At 36.5% G+C, this 20,220-nt stretch overlaps 1 protein-coding gene across 1 annotated transcript; it reads right to left on the bottom strand.

The window, feature by feature from the left end:
- Positions 1–475: 475 nt before the first annotated feature.
- Positions 476–18,539, bottom strand: LOC135079540 (pancreatic lipase-related protein 2-like). The gene is made up of 6 exons (XM_063974192.1): positions 18,340–18,539; positions 6,074–6,334; positions 5,248–5,357; positions 4,687–4,932; positions 3,983–4,313; positions 476–901 (listed from the first exon to the last, which is right to left on the bottom strand). Exons 1-6 carry the CDS (start codon positions 18,537–18,539, stop codon positions 856–858), a joined length of 1,194 nt encoding a protein of 397 aa, XP_063830262.1. The 3' UTR covers positions 476–855.
- Between the last annotated feature and the right edge of the window lie 1,681 nt (positions 18,540–20,220).

Below are 20,220 nucleotides of genomic sequence, written 5' to 3' on the forward strand. Positions count from 1 at the left end.
ATAATTAATGATAATAACAAAAATATGTAAGATTTTATAGGTGATTCCTACGTGCCTGGAATGGTATACTTACATACTCGTAGATCCTACTAATATCCTACTTCCTACTACTAATAACTTTTTCGACAAAGTCACCTTTGAAACGATTTTTTATTAAAATCGGTTTATCTGCGGTTTGCGGGCTACGAGACCACAGTTAAGACATACAAATCTACAAAAACAGTTATAGGTTGTAACTGTCTAGTCAAAGTAACTACGAAAACGACCACTGAAAACCAGCGTCGTGGTGCTGAGTGGAAACCCATTTGGCATCATCTTCAAATTAATTATATATTTAACGTATTAAGTTCTGTAATTTGTTGTTTTTAGTGTGCCAAATAAATGTATTTTCATTCTTTTCTTTCACCTGGCAGCCGTAACCACACGTTCTGGTACAGACGGAGCGTGTGCGTCGCATTCAGCGAGGTGCGCAGTTAGCTCCATCGGGTTGTACACACGTCGCATTAAAAAAACCTAACTTTGATTTAAAAATAAGTAGGTAAATTAGCATTATGCAAAAATACAGATAACGTAGTCTTTATTTATTTATCGGTATCTAATTTTGATTTTTAGATATCGGTTGGCGTCATATCGTACAAATGGATTTGATGACTGATATCGTCTAACGTCAATGAAATCTTTTGATAATCTGTTTATTTTTAAAAATAGGAAGATAGGATAGGTTTAGACCGTGGTGTTTGAACTATAACTTCATTTTAATTATGCTAACTTATGGGATATATTTTTAGTCCGTATCTTTTGAATAAATGAATGCATTCATTCATGGATTTATTATCAGATAAAAATATGAATTACTTAATATGGATAACTGCGGCCAGTATTCAGACGATAAATTCCGCTCCTGAAAGTAAAACATTTAATTAAAACATAAATTAATTAGCCTAAGATTTCATAAGTAAAATAATAAAAAAATGTTTTTTTATTTGCTCCACTGTCTGTCATATTGTGCTGTTTAATGCATTTAACGCCCGTATAAATTAAGCAGGAAATCGAACGCACAATAATATGAATAGAGCACTTAACTGTGATTGGTTCATGTGTGACCCTGTGCGCACTGTGAGACCTCATAGTAATGTTTGTGAATACGGGCGTAGTCTCAGATCATAGAAAGATAATAGATATGAAGTCGCGCGTAACTACAACGAGAACCAGTGTCCCCACATTTCCCCCACCACAGCTCCCACACACACATTCAACTGTGTAAAAACAAAGCGACTGAGAGTCTACGACAACATGTGCAACCGGCTTAAAAGTGCTGTGATTGGCCAGAAGGCGTGCCTTATGGCCAATCAATGGCCGAGAAGAAAGATGAAATGGAGTCGACAAGATATCGATACTTTAAATCGCTAGGGGCAAGGCTCGAAACTGGTTTCACAAATGCTTATGTATGAAAACCTTTTTATTATTATACCTACGTTATTATTGGTTCTATATTGGCTCACATAAAATTCTAAATCCTATTCTTTGTCTTACTCGGTAGTAAGAGAGATTATTATGAACACAAATCGGTATTTGTGTTCATAATAATCTCTCTTCATAATTTTATCTTTCATACTTTTTTTATTCATACATTTTTATTACTACCAACGGAGCTCATAACAGTTAGTAATCATAATAATTTTTTTTATCAATACTGTTACTGTCAAGAACCATTTAAAATACGTAATTTTTATTTTCAGATCTTTTTTCTTCATAACATTCATTGATCATATTGTTTTAATTAATAATGTTGTTACTAAGAACATACTTCAACTCATAATGTTGTTGTTCAGAATAATTTACTTTATAACAGACATACTCGTATCTTTAAAAAAATCATATATAATTTAATAAAGTAAATAAGCATGCAGAGCATGCAGCATGAAAGCAAGCATGTAGCATGCATTGGTATCTCCTCGTCTCCGGCGCTGCGGGATGTGCAGCCCTTCCGCCCTTGCGTAACGAGGCTCAGGCACCCACGCTTGCTTCCGCAGCTTCGGCTTTTTGGATCGCCATCGGCGCCTCGGCGACCAGCCTCAGCCGCTCCAGCTCACCCGGGCGCCTGAGCCTCGTTACAGCGGGCGAGGGCTGCCCTCCCTCCGCGCCTCCGGCTTTGAAATTACACTCTAGGGGTAGGGCAGACAAGACTACGTGGAGTCGGTTTTGCAGCGATTCGTTTCTGTCACGTTAGTTTTGTGGCACAAAATATTGCCTGTTTTGGACCATTTCAAATTAATTTAATGTTCAAATACGATTTAATACGAATATAGACATCATGATTTTCAATAATATGGATAAATACACTTATGAGTAATAAATTTATGTAAACAAATATTAGGATACATCACATTTATGAATGTTATAGTTATTTATTCGAATGATTATGACTTTCGATCATTAGTATAGTAAAAACTAAGTGTATGATTAGTGATATTATGAATATCAATGATTATGTTTTTAAATATGTAGGTTTTAAATTTTTTATGAAGAATGATCATTATGGTATCAAATTGTATGAGAAATATTTTCGGACCTCCAATGATAGGAATTGAAAAGTTATGTAAGAAAATGCGCTACCGTTATTATTAACTACTATCACGTACTTTTTAATTATGGCGATCTGCGTACCGCATTTATGTTTATCAAAAATAATGCCTATATTAGGCTTTCAACTAGCTCTTATAGTAATTACATAGTTGACAGTTACTAATTACTTCTACTGTTATTATTTTTTTTGTAAAATCTTATAATCGCAAGTAACACATCATTTTTTTATTTAAAATTACAAAATAGAAAATTATAATTTACTTCTATTTATCGATAATAGGAAACCGCATTAGAACACGAGCACGGCACTGTGTTACGACCGGCACATGCGGCCGTACTGTGTATTTTCACACGACAGTGGATATCGGAAGAAATTAAATACATTGCGCAGTAGTTGAGCATGACATAAAGTGGTTGCTAACTAAATCGTCAATGTACAAGTGTGTTAGAATTTTTATCACCACTGATTTTTTTTTATTTATAAGCAAAATACCAATGGATTTGCAATACTTACATGTAGTAAATGACTCCATTGTTCCTGTAGTTCTTCGTTTCACTTGTTTTATTACACGTAACGACGTATTATCCAAAATATCGGAGAACATTTCCTTAGTACGACTGAATCGCGACTAACCTAGCTACGTGGCCGATGTTCGTTTCTGGGCATATCGCGAAGACACGCGCCACGCCCCCGTTTCACATCTATTCCCTTCTATGATCTGAGGGCGTAGTCTTCATTATTCACTAGGTACCTACTTCAAGAGCTGCAAGGTCGAAAAACTAAATTAACACTAGAGTACACGCGCGGACTACTATAGTAGACCAGGGTAACATTTTACGCTATAACTTTTTGAAAACTTGCGCCAGAGAGCTGGCATTCCAGGAAAGCCTCGTTTACTAAATTTGTCAGTAAGCCAGTAAAGCTTGGGTCGCTAGAGTCTGCGCACTTTTCTAAAATTGGCCGTCAAAACTGCGGGTCTAGTCAAAAGCCCGAAATCACTTGACAAAAAAATTATGAAAGACTTGTAACAAATGGATTTACACCGTGTACCAGGCAGTAGAAAGTCATGAATACTATGACAGATAAAAAACTAATCATATTTATTCAGTCAATTTTTTTTTGTTAACATTGGTCTCAAAGTGCAATTTTGGTCCAAAAAATTTACAACTTTTAAATCTGTTTATAATGTTTGATCCCAAATAGTTATATGAAAAAACTTTGATTATAAAATAACTATAATAAACACTTTTATCATTTACATAGTAATTCTATTCATAAATTGCTTATAAACTGATTTACAGTGATTTTAAATTGGCTTACCAGAGTAGGCCGCGCGTGTATTCGTGTAAAAAAAGGGGCGCGTGTACTGCAGTGTTAATAAACTTCATAACTCACCCAGTCTTCTGCAATTCATCATTGCCCAAAGGCAGCTCGATTCCTCTACAAGAATTCAGTTTCATTTGAGTCAGTCCCGAACATTTCTTTCCAACTAAATTACCATTATTGATAGAAGCTGCAAACAGCTCATAAGACCTGCTATGATCGCATAAAGCAGTGAAGCATCCTGGTTGCTTAGAACCTCCGTTAGGGTAGAAGTCTGCATCAGCTACGTTCTCTGATGTACCAAACGTTCCACGGTCGGTGTGTATAGCTTCTACGTATACTGCGTCGGATGGCTTTAGGCGGTAAGGGTTGGGACCCCACAATGGGCCAGCTGGGTCTAAGCCTGTAAAAAAGTTTTTAATTACAAAATTGGATATCATCATCATCATCATTTCATCTACAGGATAAACATATAATATGATAGGCCTCCCCCAATGACTTCCACATCGCACGGTTGGTAGCGGCCTGCATTCAGTGCCTTCCTGCTATCTTTATCAGATCTTATCATCTTTTCGAGATCGAATCAGAAATGAGAAGATTTGTAAAAGAACTAAAGTCACTGACATTGTCCGACGGATTAGCAAGCTGAAGTGGTAATGGGCAGGGCCTAACAACCTAGATTAAGACTAGGTACATGGTGCTGTGTGAAATATCCAAACGTAATTTATAAATGTTGCAACCATTGCTGTACCATAGATAAATAAATAAATACTTACCAGTGATTCTTGCAACTCTTCCTTCCAGCTCCTTTCCAGCGTTTGCAGCCACATGAGCACCCAAGCTATGTCCAATCAGGTGTATAGAACTAAAAGGTGTTCCCGTCAATGCATTCAGGAAGTCCAAGAATTGACCAATATGTCTCCCGACTGATGGCACTGACACTACTTCTGTGACGTAGTCAAGACTGGACAGCCACCTCCAGTCTACGACTATGACGTTGGTGTTTCTCTTTTGTAAGAGAGCTATAAAAAAGTAAAATAACGGGTTTGAAATTGGTCTAAGACCATCATTGAGGACCAAAAAATTGCTATACATAATCTAGCAGAATCTTCAAACTAAGCCAAGATGGCTTTGGTGGCTAGATAATGGTCATTGGTCATACTTAAGTATATTGACATAGTCTGTCATTCCAATGGTCTGTAGGTATTTACAGGACGTCCACTGCTGAACATAGGCTTTCCCCCAATGATTTCCATATAGCCCGGTTGATATAGTTTCTTTTAAGAAATTCAACAAACCTTTGGTCACCAAAGATCCGAGGCCCTAGCTTGGTTGACCTTGAAACCCGTGTATAAGCACAGCTGTTCGCTCATTTGGATCGAAGTTGGAAGACAAAACTGAGTCCTCATCATCGAGCTCCAACCGCTGCGCAGAATCTGGATTTTGTCTAAGAATAAAAAAAAAAAATTTAGGGTGGATTCGACCAAATAAGAGTAAATATTAACCTCAGAATAAATCGTCAGCTTTTACATAATATTTCCCATACTGAAACTGTCAATGTGTCAGTTATACCAGGAGTTATTCTCGGATAAAAGTTTGGTCGAATCGGGCGTAAAACGTAAGTTGTAATAATACTGTATGATATCGATGAGATAATTAATTGAACTTGTAAGTACAAACATAGTAACTACAAACAATTAGCTTTGTTATATTTTACACGAGTATTTTTGTACGAAGTATCTACTCGTATAGCGTAAGGTGGAATTTTAAATCTCTGTTTCGTCCAAACAAATGCGGATGTAACTATAAAATTATACTTAATATCAACAAAACAGATTTTGGTTGCTAATTGAGATAATAATTTCTTAAGATAATGAAGTTCCTGGTTGAGTAAATCTTTATCATATCATATTTACAAGATAACAAATCCGCTAGCTTATACAGGATGGTTTTTTTTAAGTTGTATTTTGCAACTTACCTGGTACTTATGTACGGGATTATTCCCACCTCTCGTTCCCAACGCTGCAACTCCTGTGTAGCCAGGATCTACAGCTTGACGGCCAATTAAAGCCCAACCAGTGAAGGTCAAGTTTGTCCCGGGGAAAGTTAAACCGTCATTGCGAAATTAATCAGAAGAACATAGAAGGAGTTCGAAGTTCTTACCTGGTGTATAGTAAGTATCGGTTAACATCAACACTTCTTTTCGCTCTTTCCGATTTCTTGGATTGTGGTTTTGCTCCCAACTCTTCAAGTTGAGTTCCATCCCATTCCACTGGAATTTCAACGAATCGACTGGATGATGATGATGAGCTACTGATTGGACCAGCTACAGCTAAAGCTTGAAATTGAATGAAATAATAATGAAAACGTATAGGCCATATAAAAAGATAGATAATAAATCTGAGTCGTTTAAAAAAAAATTTGCTCACAATAATAATTTAGAAATGTAATAAGCCAGGTGTCTCACTTCTATTTATAGTTTACATGCAATTGGACCTGCTCTCCTATCAACAGCAATATTCTTACAAAAGTTTGAATGTATTTTATATTTTTAATTTATTTGTCACACCTGGGAAAGGCTCCTAGGAAAACTTCGCCGCAACTCCGACTATTGTAACCACTAGACCGAAGAGAAAATATTTTATTTCAAATATAAAAATAAACACTGAGACTGAGTTGCACCACCTAATTTTGACCGTAACTTTTACGTAGGTAAACCGGTTTTTTTGTATGGAGTTTGACAGATTTTTGACGTTTGTCAAAGTTTATAAAAGAGCATACTCTATAAAAATATTAATTACTTGCTAATGTGTGTGGTCACATTTAATTTCTTTTTGTAGATAGTTCGCAAGATAAATTATCTACACGAAAATACCATATCTATTATTAACAATAATTCTCATTATTTTAATCAATCCATCAATTACACTCGTACTTACAAGGATTATCTAAATGTCTCAGGTTTTGTTAAGCACTTTATAGATTTTAAATTCATCTAAGTATAGTGCTAAATACATATTACAATACCTACTATTGACAATATTATAAGCTCGTGCTTCATAATTTCGAACGTGGTAACAGGTAGTATTTTAACTATCAGTTAAAGTTGGAGACATATCAAGACGCAACATCAGTATTTAAACAATTTATTTCAATAGAAAATGCATTACAATTATAATTTTCTTTTGATTCATTCAGTTATAGTGTGTTATTTTACAATCATTCGACAATTTCATAAAACAAAATAAATGAAAATAATTGTTATAATAACACAACATGAAACAAAACACGGTCTCAAAATGACAAATGTTATAAATACGAGTTGAATAACAGAACAAATGAAGTTTAAATATTTAACAAACTCGGGCAAAAGTTAGCTTCTTTTGCTTTACTATGCTATTCAAGGGTATTTCTCCGGAGGCAAAATTTTCGATGTCTTTGGGTATAGTTCTGTAACCAACTAACAAAATGGCATGCAAATTTTTTTTAGTATAGCTTAGGTTTATCCCTATCTGGCGCAAATTACATTTTTGAAATAATTGCTGTCTTTTTACATAATAAAAATATTTGAAGTGTGATTCTCTGATTCATATGGTGTGTCCGTTAGCCATTTTCCGGAACAAAATGGTTGATGTAGCATTTTCCTTTTGATATATCAATATAAATTAAAATTATTTCGAAAGCTAATGAGTTGTCCTTCTACAAAAAAAATGTGTCACAATTTTAATTAAGTTAGTGTGTTCGCAAAAAAATAAATAAGCCGTGTCCGGCGTAAAATACTGATTCATATGGCGTGAGCTATCCTTGACCATAACTGGTCAGGTTTTAATCATGAGAGTCTGGTTTCTGGCGTGGAGGCAAGCCCATCTTGCAACGGATGAGCTAGAAGGCAGACGTGGAACTGGTTGGCTTAGAACCCGGTGTGACGAAGGCAAATACTTGATTCATCTGTGCTTGGTTCAGGTGGCATGCTGATTACAATGCCTACTTTATAAAATTACATTATTGCATTAAAAATCTAATCTGTCTTTCTTGTGATGCTTTTGGGTTATAGATTCATGTAGAAAAATGACAACACTGTAGTCTGTATGTATGACGAGTTTTGCTCGATTTTAGGCAAAAAACTGATTTATCTGTGCGTGATTCATATGGTCAGGGCGCTATATGAATCATAAAATAAATTAGTTTTTGGTCTATCAAGCACCAAAAAAGGGTTTTTTAGCTAAGAATGACATCCCAGACTGCATCTCACTTAAGACCAGGTGCGATTGCGGTCTTGTTATGAATAAAAAAAACATTATCATTTTTATGCTAAGAATAAATTTATGTGTTTAAACAGTAAATAAGTAGTATATCCGTTAAGCTAGCAACCATAACACAAGCATATTTGTTGCTTATTTTGTGGCTAAATGGCGCTGTATGAAATTGCCCAACGATTTATTTATTTTTATAATTATTTCAGCTACACTTAAGGCGTCCATAGCACATAATAATATACTGCTGAGCATAGGCCTCCAATGATTTCGAGATTAACTGATTACCATTGCCACAACCTCTATAAGCTCATCTCAACTTCTTCACCTTGTAGGTGGACGTCTTAACAACAATAGCTTGCATAAGTGATACAGCTCGGTAAAGTCATCTAAAATATCTTAGTGCCATGAGATGAAAGTCTACATCCAGTGTGTGTTATCAGTGATGACAAATTGTACTGAAAAGCGGTTTCTCACTGAAGGCTTACGAACCACAAAGTTGCATAGTGTACTATGGAGTGGACTATGCTTGTTTTTTTTATGCAATCGAATCTGAAATGAGGAGATCCGTAAACGATCTAAAGTCGCATGGTGGCATAGTCCGATGTTTTAGCAAGCTGAAGTGATAATGGGCAAGACACATAGTATACAGAAATGATGGCCGATGGGATAGCACGTTTCTAGAGTGGAAGCCACGTGCTGGAAAGCTCAGTGTAGAACGTCCTCCCACAGAAAGGCGCAGGATGCAGGCCGCTACCAACCGGTCATTATGGAAATCATTGGGAGAGGCTTATGTTCAGTTGAAATGATTATGATGATGACAAAATATTATGGATGTACACTAAAGTTTCAAAAAAATGTTTTTTTCACGAATTATTGTGGAATCGTTGCATTTTTTCATAACAACAGATACATTTTTTCATAAAAACAGACAGTTTTTGTTATAATATGATTATTTTCTTAATTTAGAGCCAATTGTACATAAAAATTATAAATTTTATTTCTATTTTTGATTAATATGTAACAAATTCTGATTCATATGGGCACAAAATATTTGAACGTCGATATCTTGAAAACTACTTTACAAAAACGAGTCCCTTATCCAAATATATGTTATTGGGTGTACCTTTTTTCATATGAGTCTATGTTACAAACCTAAAATTGAATTTGAAATTTGTCCATATGAATCAGCCGAAGAATGCGATTTCGAAGAAGTGCCCTCAAGCATTCTGAAGAGTTAGCCTCGGTTAAAGTTCCCGTGGGACTACTTGCCCTTCATTGCTGAGATTTGTATTAAACTTCCAAAATTGAAATGAACGATAAGATTCCTTTTTATATTAACGCTATCGGCCTTTTTCGTAAACTTCTGGCTTGATAGGTTTGTCATATAATCATTATTTTGAAAAATAAAAATCTTGGTTTTTTTATTGACGTTTTCACTATTGTTTTCAAAAAGCTTACTATAAAATTTAAATTAGGCACTAAAAGTAAGGTTTTCGAAACATTCCTAAAAAAGATGATCGCAAGATTTCCTAGTTAATTTCAAGGCTTTTATTTTAATTTAACCAAAGAAAAAAATATTTGCGAAACTATTTTAACTGCCATATTATTATTCGGGTACAGGGCAATATACCTAGGCGCAAGTTTGACTGACGTAAAAAGTAAAGTAAATCAAATACATGAGTATTTCTCAAAAAAAATGTACGTAACGAAACGGTAGTAACGAAATAGTAAGGCCATAAGGCTTGTTATACATTGGCGAAATATTGTGAATGCTCTTCATTTATTCAATTCGAAATATTTGTAAGTATGCACCCAAATACGGGGTAATATTAAGGGATTAGAAATAAAATAAGGGAGTAATCATTCATACTATTTTAATAAAATTATTTTTGTTCCATCATGTTTATCCATTTTGAGTCGTTCTCTGTAAGCTTTTTGCCTTTCGGCATTGGTTTTTGGCGGCATTCCTAAAAAAACAAAAGAAGTAATCACATAAAAACGTAATCTAAATGATTTGATAATTTTTTGCTGGTGGCACTTCTGTAAAGCAGATAGTATCCAATCCTTTTATTTTTTATTTTATTTTATTTATTTGGTTTACCAATAATTGTTACACCAATGCTTACAAAAAATTAGATAACAATAACTTAGAACTAAGTGCACAATAATAGTACGGTAAACACTGCATGCATGAAAGATTGACACGGTACACTTTTAAAGGTGTATATAATAAATATATATATAATATTAAAAAAGTGAGGCTCATCAACTTTTGTTATTAACGCTCTATATTTTTTGAAATAAATTAAGTAGTGAATATTACTATACTTAGTCAGGTAATAACAGTATACACTCAGCATTATGTTGTACTTTTTCGTAACGTAACGAAATTCGTAAAAAACGTAACGAAATATTAGACAAAATGAGATCAGAAACAAGTATTTTTTTGATAAAATTTGTTACAGCAAATATAAAAGCTTACTAAATGTTCGTACCACACGTATTACAAAAAATGGTTAAATGAAGACTTACCGTTCTATATAAAATCGCTGATTTTACTGCCTGTTACGAAAAAGTAATCCCACAAAACACACACGTTTTCACTAATTTTCGCGATAGATGTTATGGCGGAGACGTCAGGCCAACAGCCATTCAGAGTGCAGCTATTGTTGTCCGTGTAAAATAAATACGGAATTGTTCAGAAACCATGGGAAAGTAGAAATAAATCGTAACTAAAGAGTAAATAACGAAATAGTAAATGAGTGCGACTCATTTTGTTTTTTTGCTTTAAATTGCCAATTCATTATGACACCCCATAGAAAATCAATTTGATACAGAAACTGCGATTACTGTAGAACGATAATACAAAGAAATTTACAATAATTTAGTTACGTATCGCATTTTATGAAACAAAAATACATGAAAAAGCTAGGGTGGCAAACAGGTTTTTGTATGAAAGGTAAAAAAGGACTATTTTTAAAATATCGAAATATTTGGTAATAAGTAGGATTATAGCTATAATTCTTCGTTATCTTAAAGATTAATATTCATCCTTCAAAATTGTGTGTGTGTTTTTTTTGTGTGATGATTTATAAATATAAAACTTTTGAACTGTTTCAAAGCACACTTTTTTTTTCAAAATGTACATTTTTTTTGAGAAATACTCACATATGTACAGGGTGTAAAAAAACCTATCACGAAGACTGAAACTACGCCTTCTGTACACCCAACCAAGTAATATTACAAAATATTATTGGTGGGAAATATTTTTTATTTTTATGATTAAAAAAAATACAATATTCCGCAGCCCGCAATGTACAGCGCGCCACGCAACGCAATGACCGTGCCTATGTGTGTGTGAGTGTATTGGAGCGTACGCGCTTTCCCGCCACTACCTACCGCGACCGCAGAAGTATTTTGTACACAAAATTACCAGATTATTCACTTCCTACATTTAAAAAACACATTCCTTTAGCATTTGTTTAGGTTTAGAACTAAGTACTTACCGACTAATCCCCTTCGACGTCGTCTGGAATCGGCTGCTCCAACCGGACAAGTTGTGGCTCGAACTGACGGCCTTCCACGTGCAAGCAAACGCGTGCCAGGTAAATCGTGTTTTGATGCGCGCTCCAGTATTCCTTCACGTACAGACCGGTATTTAAGTTCCTCAAATCCGACACAATACACGCCTAGACGAGGCGGACGGAGGCACAATCGGCTGATTGTCCAACAGACGTTGTACAGCCAGAACAATAATACGTGCATCAGTACGGTGGTGCGCTGTAGGATGTTCAGCCCGATACCTACAGCCTGCAGGGCTTCAGATGCGTTTCCACGTGCCCTCCCATAACAGTAAACCATGTTTACGTACTCACGAGCACTGTACGTATGGTTAGGCATCTTTCTAACACACATTCACTATTACCACACTCACTATCACACGTTCACACACTAACTATCCGCACGAGAAAACAATCAAAAGTCGCAAGCGCATTCGACGGCCGAAGAAACCGAACTGGCCGTACGAGGCGCGAGCGGCCCCTCGAACAAAGGCACTGCCCCGCGCGGCGAGACTGACTGACCAATAACAGTCAAGCAATACGTCTATCGAATGTGTCGTCGTGAATCGGTAGCGCTTTGTTATTACTCTTCATTTTCAACTACAAATTTACGTAATTTTTAACTTAACAAAAATGTAATTTCATCACTTTAGTACAGGCAAGTCTATCAACGAATGAGATTGTAAAAGCGGCGGCAAAAATACTTTGATTAATCTTTGTTAACTAAAGATCCGTCCTAGCATACTTAATAATAATTAATGCTTTAAGCAAGCTTCCAAAATACTCAAATTTGAATGAATTGTAGATGCGCAATCGTTATTAATAAAACAATAAGAATATCAATACATTTTGATAGTTATTCCGTGTAATAAAGTTACGTTCATTTAAAATAATCACGAACAAGACGATGAATCTTTTTATGTTGAAGAATGGAAGTAATTGGTATGAAAGAAGTGCTAAAAGATATGAAATTTTGTTTAGTTTCTAAAATCAATCGAGTTTAAAAATAAAATCTTATCTTTTAATCTCCCATCGAAAGTGAAGGAGCAAGAGTTTGCCAGTGTGTTATTTGTAGGCGTTCAGATTGCAGTAATAAGTAAGTTAAGTTTTATTTTATTAATTACTATCGTAAAGACGTAAAATTTATTAAGTTAGAGAGCTAGAAATAATGAACCTGTGTGTAAGAGCATTTGTCATTTGTTTACAGTACTTTTTAATGATACAAGTTTATCACATCTGCTTATTGCCTGTGATTAACGATTAAAATTACGTTTATTTAGAATCGCGTGCATAACCATTATTTATTTCAAGTAAATTATGAAGAAAGGAAGTAATGAGTATGGAAGGAAGACTGAAAAAGAGACCTTTTTATTTAGTTGCTGAAATCAATTAAGTTTAAAGAACACACAATCATCACTCCTATCGAAAGTGAATGCCTTAATCAACGATAGGAGTAACATTGCCAGGTGTTTACTCTAGGCGTTTAGAGCGGTGTGGTGTAAGCAATAATTTGAGTTTTACTTTATGAATTTTATTACTATCGTAAAGACTTAAGTTATTGAAGTAGAGAGTTATTAATGTAAAGAATGACAGGCCTCATTCAAAAGATCATTATTCATCTGTTTACGGTACTTTTTAATGATACCTACTTACGCTTATCACACTTGCGTAGCTAATAAGACCTGTGATACTACATTGTGATAGAATAACGGTTATGCGTAAAAGCACGGTTTAGTTAACAACCTAGGTTCTGTAAGATTATTTAATTTGCGGAAAGAAACAAATTCGTGTAAAGGGTTATTATTAATTAAAATGTAATTTATTATTTTTTAGAATAAAAACTAAACTGGTAAGATGATATTAAGGTGTAAGTAACTAATTTAAGTACTCATTTCATTTTTACAAACTAGGTAGATTTGGATTAAGCTCAGTTCAGTTGGTCCAGTCGTAGTCGTTGAACTCACAGTAGAGTTGAATGACTCATGGGCGAGCGCGGGTTGCGGTTCGGGGCGTGGGGGCAGCGCTTGAGCGTGTGTGCGCGCGCTGATGTCCATTTCTTACTGTAAAGACAAAAGCCTTATTGTGACGAAAATACACAAAATTTTAATAAGGTTTCTTAGAAAAAAAAAATTTAAACAACGAATTGAAATTGATAATGTAAAAATCTTGAAAAAAATATTCTGACTTTGACCTTCAATATCTCCTAAACCACAAGTTTCCCAGGTATGGTCCCAAAGAAAAAAATGATCCCCATGATGTGGAGAATAAGTAGTCTTCGGCTTCGGGATAGGTTTTTTTACACCCGTTATATACAAAAAACTCTATCGAGTAAGTAATAAATCCCGGTAGAGACAATATTGAAATGTGTTTCTAAAAGTCCATTATACATATTGACAACAATAAATTCTGTTGCGCTTTGTTCTATCATTATAATACTGTAGTATTAAACTCAAAGGCAGCTGAAGAAAAGGTCTAGAACAATGAATATGACGCCTTTATTTTAACGGTATAGTAATAGCATTTGTATTAGGAACAAACGACAGCACATCAAGTTATACGTTTTTGTAAAATGGCATTTATTATCACTTCTTCAGATACCACGTTATTTTAATTACAAATGCCGTCTTTTGTGCGAAAATGAAGCTGCAAGGAATTAATGGAACATTAGCATTTACGTCACCTGTTGCTTGGATATCTAAATAAATATAACTCAAAGGTGACTGACTGACTGACATAGTGATCTATCAACGCACAGCCCAAACCACTGGACGGATCGGGCTGAAATTTGGCATGCAGATTGATGCTATGACGTAGGCATCCGCTAAGAAAGCATTTTACGAAACTCCACCCATAAGGGGGTAAAACGGGATCCTCGCGTATAAAGTCGCGGGCGGCCGCTAGTTAAGTAATCATATAAAATTCTGACTCGGACATTGTGAATGTGCAGTTAATTTTGTTATCACTGCGCTACTTCTCAAGTCAAACCCAAAACAGTAGGTCATAAAGATATACCTATTATTAATATGTGATTTGATCGAATGTAGATCTAAAACATACAGAGAATGTTATGCATACTTTAGAGGCACTAGTCGTGGAAATGAGAAGGATATCACTTGCTATTGCAATCGTTCTGGAGTAGCCAAGATCTGCAGTTTGACAGTTACAGTAGGTATCCTAAGGCCCAGAACAGACGGTGAAACGCAACAACAACGAAACTGCAACTGCTAGTTACTTTTGAGTTGCATCTAAGTTTCTGCCATAGCGTCCGTTGATAGACCACACATGACGCGACCAGTTTGAAACTTACAGTTTCAGTTTCATTCATCAGAATCTTCAGATAGTTGCAGTTTCGTGCAGTTGCGTTTCACCGTCTGTTCTGGGCCTAACAAGAAATCGAACTGACTGAAAAATATTAAATTAATCAATACCTCAGATCATAGAAAGAGAATAGATATGAAGTCGCGCGTAACTACAACGAGAACCAGTGTCCCCACATTTCCTCCACCACAGCTCCCACACACACATTCAACTGTGTAAAAACAAAGCGACTGAGAGTCTACGACAACATGTGCAACCGGCTTAAAAGTGCTGTGATTGGCCAGAAGGCATGCCTTATGGCCAATCAATGACCGCGTGACGTGACGCACACTTTGAAAAAAGCAATTAGAGAGAAGAAAGATAAAATGGAGTCGATAAGATATCGATACTTTAAATCGCTAGGGGCAAGGCTCGAAACTGGTTTCACAAAATGCTTATGTATGAAAACCTTTTTATTATTATACGTTATTATTAACTACTATCACGCATTTACTTTTTAATTATGGCGATCTGCGTACCGCATATGTTATCAAAAAGAATGCCTATATTAGGCTTTCAATTAGCTCTTATAGTAATTACATAGTTGACAGTTACTAATTACTTCTACTGTTATTATTTTTTTTGTACAATCTTATAATCGCAAGTAACACATCATTTTTTTATTTAAAATTACAAAATAGAAAATTATAATTTACTTCTATTTATCGATAATAGGAAACCGCATTAGAACACGAGCACGGCACTATGTTACGACCGGCACATGCGGCCGTACTGTGTATTTTCACACGACAGTGGATATCGGAAGAAATTAAATACATTGCGCAGTAGTTGAGCATGACATAAAGTTGTTGCTAACTAAATCGTCAATGTACAAGTGTGTTAGAATTTTTATCACCACTGATTTCGATATCGCAGTTACTGTTACGGCACTGAATTCGTTCGTAAAAATGTTTAGTTTTTTTTATTTATAAGCAAAATACCAATGGATTTGCAATACTTACATGTAGTAAATGACTCCATTGTTCCTGTAGTTCTTCGTTTCACTTGTTTTATTGCACGTAACGACGCATTATCCAAAATATCGGAGAACATTTCCTTAGTACGACTGAATCGCGACTAAACTAGCTACGCGGCCGATGTTCGTTTCTGGGCATATCGCGGAGACACGCGCCACGCCCCCGTTTCACATCTATTCCCTTCTATGATCTGAGATCAATACACTGGTCATGAAGCTGATCAGAGTAGGTACATAATCTTTATCGTCAAAAGAAATTAGAGTAAAAAAATATTAAAACACTTTTTATAAGAATAATAAATAATAGTATAATCGCCTACCAGTTGCGTTAAATCTGTGCTGCACTTTAGTGTATAGATAACAATATACCCCTACTGTGTTTTAAAGCCTAGATAATGTCATGTAACCTACTTCTTATCATGTTGCATAAGGTTTATTTCTGAGATTATATAAAATATCTACTATTAAATCGCACGTACATCACGTATGGTTTAATGAACCGATTATGAAGATAAGTTATTTGCAGCAAAACAAAAACGATGATACATTATGTTTAAGGTCCGGTTTTCATTAAGGCGGAGCGAAATGGAGAAGTGTTTCTCCGCTCTCCTCCTCTCCGCTACGCTCCTCTCCGCTCCGTTCCTCTCCCTTCAGCCTTGGTGAAAACCGCGGGCCTAATACGAGCATTATCCATTTAACATGCATAATGTAGAAAGAGATTTTTATCAACAAATTGTACTCAAGCTTTGTCAATTAAAAGTTTATGGATTAAATTAAATAACATTTCGTAAATTACAAAAAAATTAAGTTAATAGCTACTGACTTATATTGTATTAATCTGTGGTTTACATTTTTTCCAAGAAATTCTTCAATTTATTTAATTGACATTTTACTGCGAACGTCGTTTTGCTCACAACGCGCGTAACGAAACTAATATCTCTACACCATAGAGATATAGAGAGATGCCAACTAAAGCGCTGAGTTCGAAACTCAGTGTCGCATTAGAAATTCACACACACACACAAAGTAATCAAAATTTATGTGCTCATTATCCACTGCGGTATCAGTACTCAACGTTCGAAAAATCTTTAGTACTACGCAAGCAATGTAAGATATTTACATTATGACTTCGCTGCTGTCATCATTGCTGTCACGAGCAATGTGTCCCGCCCCCTTGTCACATCTCCCTTTAGTTTCTGTGATCTGTGCTCTATACCTTTTCATCTGAGTCGGTTATTACCATAATAGACATGTTGACACCACCAATCAATTGACATACTTTTTAAAACTGTCAAAACGAAACTCTCCCATAGATTTTGTATGGCACTACAAGCAAGTGACGTCACTATTTTGTCAACTCAATCAAACTACTTTTTTCAATTACAATGCGAACAAAAATCGTAATTTACAGGTAATTTAAAATTAATTAAGTTTTTAAGAACAGAATGAAGGGTCTTTTAAAAAAAGTTGTGGTTTCGAATTTTAAGGGTTTGGTGACAAACTGTCTATTATAAGCCTAAAAAGGTAAAATACAGACAGACAGACATAGCTACTTGTACATTTATTATATTATTGCGGATGCTGATTTACATTGGGAAGGAACAGGTGAGCTTAATAACGGTTAATTGCCCATTGCGCCGACAAAACAATCATTTGGACCCCGGGACTGTTCGGCCGGCATTGTGGACTGAAGCTGCGTGTTTATAAATCACTGTTTAGGTTTGCATGAGGTATTTAAAATGAAGATTAAATTATTAAGCACCAGGACTACTATCAACCATTGATAGTTCGCTCAGGGAGACACTCTCCAAAATTCTAAATTGTGCATTTAGCGATAACGCCTGGAAACAGGCCTCTCTCCCTGTGCGTTTCGGAGGACTAGGCACACGTCAGATATCGCATATTGCCCTTTCAGCTTTTCTGTCTTCTGCGTATGGTACAGCCGAACTCTTTAATAAATTACTATCCCCTTCTTTAGGGGTAGTGGAGTTGGCTCACCTCGCAGAGGCCAGAAACGCTTGGACTAGGGCATGCCCGGGAGCCGATCCACCTACCTCTCTATCGTCTCAGAGGCAGTGGGACGAGCCGCTCTGTTTGCGTTTTCAGAGTGATCTATTGGCTTCCTCCGAAAATGCTGCAGAGCGTGCTCGCCTACTAGCGGTCTTTCAGGCAGAGTCCGGTTATTGGCTACATGCTCTTCCTTCGGCCAATATCGGGACTCTGCTTGACAGGAGTACACTGTCCCTTGCCATTTCCCTTAGACTTGGCGTCAAGACAAACCATCCCCATCGCTGTCGTTGTGGTACTCGCGTCGGTGAGTTAGGACACCATGGCCTCTCATGCCAAATGAGCGCTGGTCGAGTCTCCCGACACGCCTGCATCAATGACGTCATCCGCAGAGCTCTTGTCGCCGTCAATGTGCCAGCAGTTTTAGAGCCTAACGGCATATTCCGTGACGACGGCAAGAGACCTGACGGCATGACGCTCATTCCCTGGAAGCAGGGACGTCCTCTTGTGTGGGACGCAACATGCGCGGATACGCTTGCTCCGTCTCATACAGGAGGTACCTCCCTTGCCGCTGGCGCGGCGGCGGCCTCGGCTGAGTGCTCCAAGCGGCGCAAATATGCAGCTCTCAATGAGAGTTATATATTTGTGCCGTTTGGGGTTGAGACTATGGGACCATGGGGTCCAAGCGCTCGTTCCTTTTATAAGGAACTGGCAAAGAGGCTCACCGAGGTGACCGGTGATCAAAAGGCTGGCAGCTATTTTGGTCAGAGAATTAGCCTGGCCATTCAACGTGGCAATGCTGCCAGCCTTTTGGGCACCATTCCTGACTGCGGCGCTGGGGGTGAAGTATTTTTTATTTTGTAAATAGTTTTTATCATTAGTAATTTTTAAATTTTAGTTTTTAAGTCATTTTAAGTTAATGTATTACGACTAAATAAATGTTTATTCATTAAGCACCTATTTGATATTTATATTTGTAATAAAAATGCGTTTAAAAGCGATAAATAATGTGGTAGGTACTTTTACCCGGCGGAAAATATTTTCAGAACATCTTTGTGTTTGCGGAGGTACCTATGCTTATTGTTTTTAAGATACAATAAAAAATATGAGTGTTCGCGCCTTGCAGACGCGATGGAATTTTATAAATAAAACTCGGAAACTGCTTATTTCGTTGTATTCTTGAGACGTTACAATTTTGATGTTGTTCGATCGGAATCCAAAAGAGAAGTGATTTTATACAATGGTTCTCAAATAAAGTATTGACTGACAAAAGTTATGTGACATTTACATTAGAAGTATATTTTGCTATTAGAATATGACGAGGCGCGAGTAGGGCCGCAACATACTCCCCCCGGTTGAAGGCTCCAGCTCTTCAACTCTCGAAGTCTTCATCGCTGAGCAGCGGGCAGAGCCGCACTAAGGGCCGTCGGTAGCTGCCGGAGGTGGTCTTCACGTCAGCAACACGGACAATACCATCAGGGCCGGGATGCAATTTGGTTACTCGCCCAGCACGTCAACAGAGGTGGGAGAGATTCCTCGTGAAGTAGAATCTCGTGTAGAGTCTCCTATCTTTATCTTGCTCTTGCTTTGTCTCCATTTTGTTCTGACTTGCAATTTGGTTAAAATTTCTAACTTCTTCTCCAAAAATGTTGTAGCTTCTCCAACAGAGCGTAGCGCTGGAGTCGTTTTTCATCATCAGCCTCCAGAGATGGTGACGGCAGCGCATTCAGTGGTCTTCCGATTAAGAAGTGCCCTGGGGAGAGGAAAAGGGAATTGTCAAGGGATGAAGTTAAAGGACACAAGGGAAGGCCATTTAGTATAGCTTCCACTTGTGCAAAGTGTTGATTGAAATTTTCTAAAAAGTTAAATGAGACGTGTCTATTACACGTCTTAAATGATATTTGGCCGATTTGACACCAGCCTCCCAGATGCCACCAAAATGAGGGGCGTGAGATGTATGTAGGTAAATAAAAATTTTGTGCTTTCCTGAGCAGCAAAATCAGAAAGAAAAAATATTTAAATAGGTATGTAATAAAATGTAAAATTATGTAATTTTTATCATTTAAGTAAGAATATTTCGGCTGGCTGACCTCAGCGGGGAATAAAATATTGTGAGTTAACTCAATTACAGCTGCCAAATGAATACACTTGTAT

The sequence above is a fragment of the Ostrinia nubilalis genome, chromosome 16, assembly GCF_963855985.1.
Source record: "Ostrinia nubilalis chromosome 16, ilOstNubi1.1, whole genome shotgun sequence".
In the NCBI taxonomy this organism is placed as follows: Eukaryota; Metazoa; Arthropoda; class Insecta; order Lepidoptera; family Crambidae; genus Ostrinia; species Ostrinia nubilalis.

Coding starts and splice junctions, on each gene's coding strand:
- LOC135079540 (XM_063974192.1), bottom strand. CDS start 18,539: ATGCCGTCAGGTCTCTTGCCGTCGTCACGGAATATGCCGTTAGGCTCT. Junction 4,933..5,247: donor GCTTATACACGGGTTTCAAG/GTCAACCAAGCT, acceptor ACTTTTTTATAG/CTCTCTTACAAAAGAGAAAC. Junction 4,314..4,686: donor AAGAGTTGCAAGAATCACTG/GTAAGTATTTAT, acceptor ACTTTTTTACAG/GCTTAGACCCAGCTGGCCCA.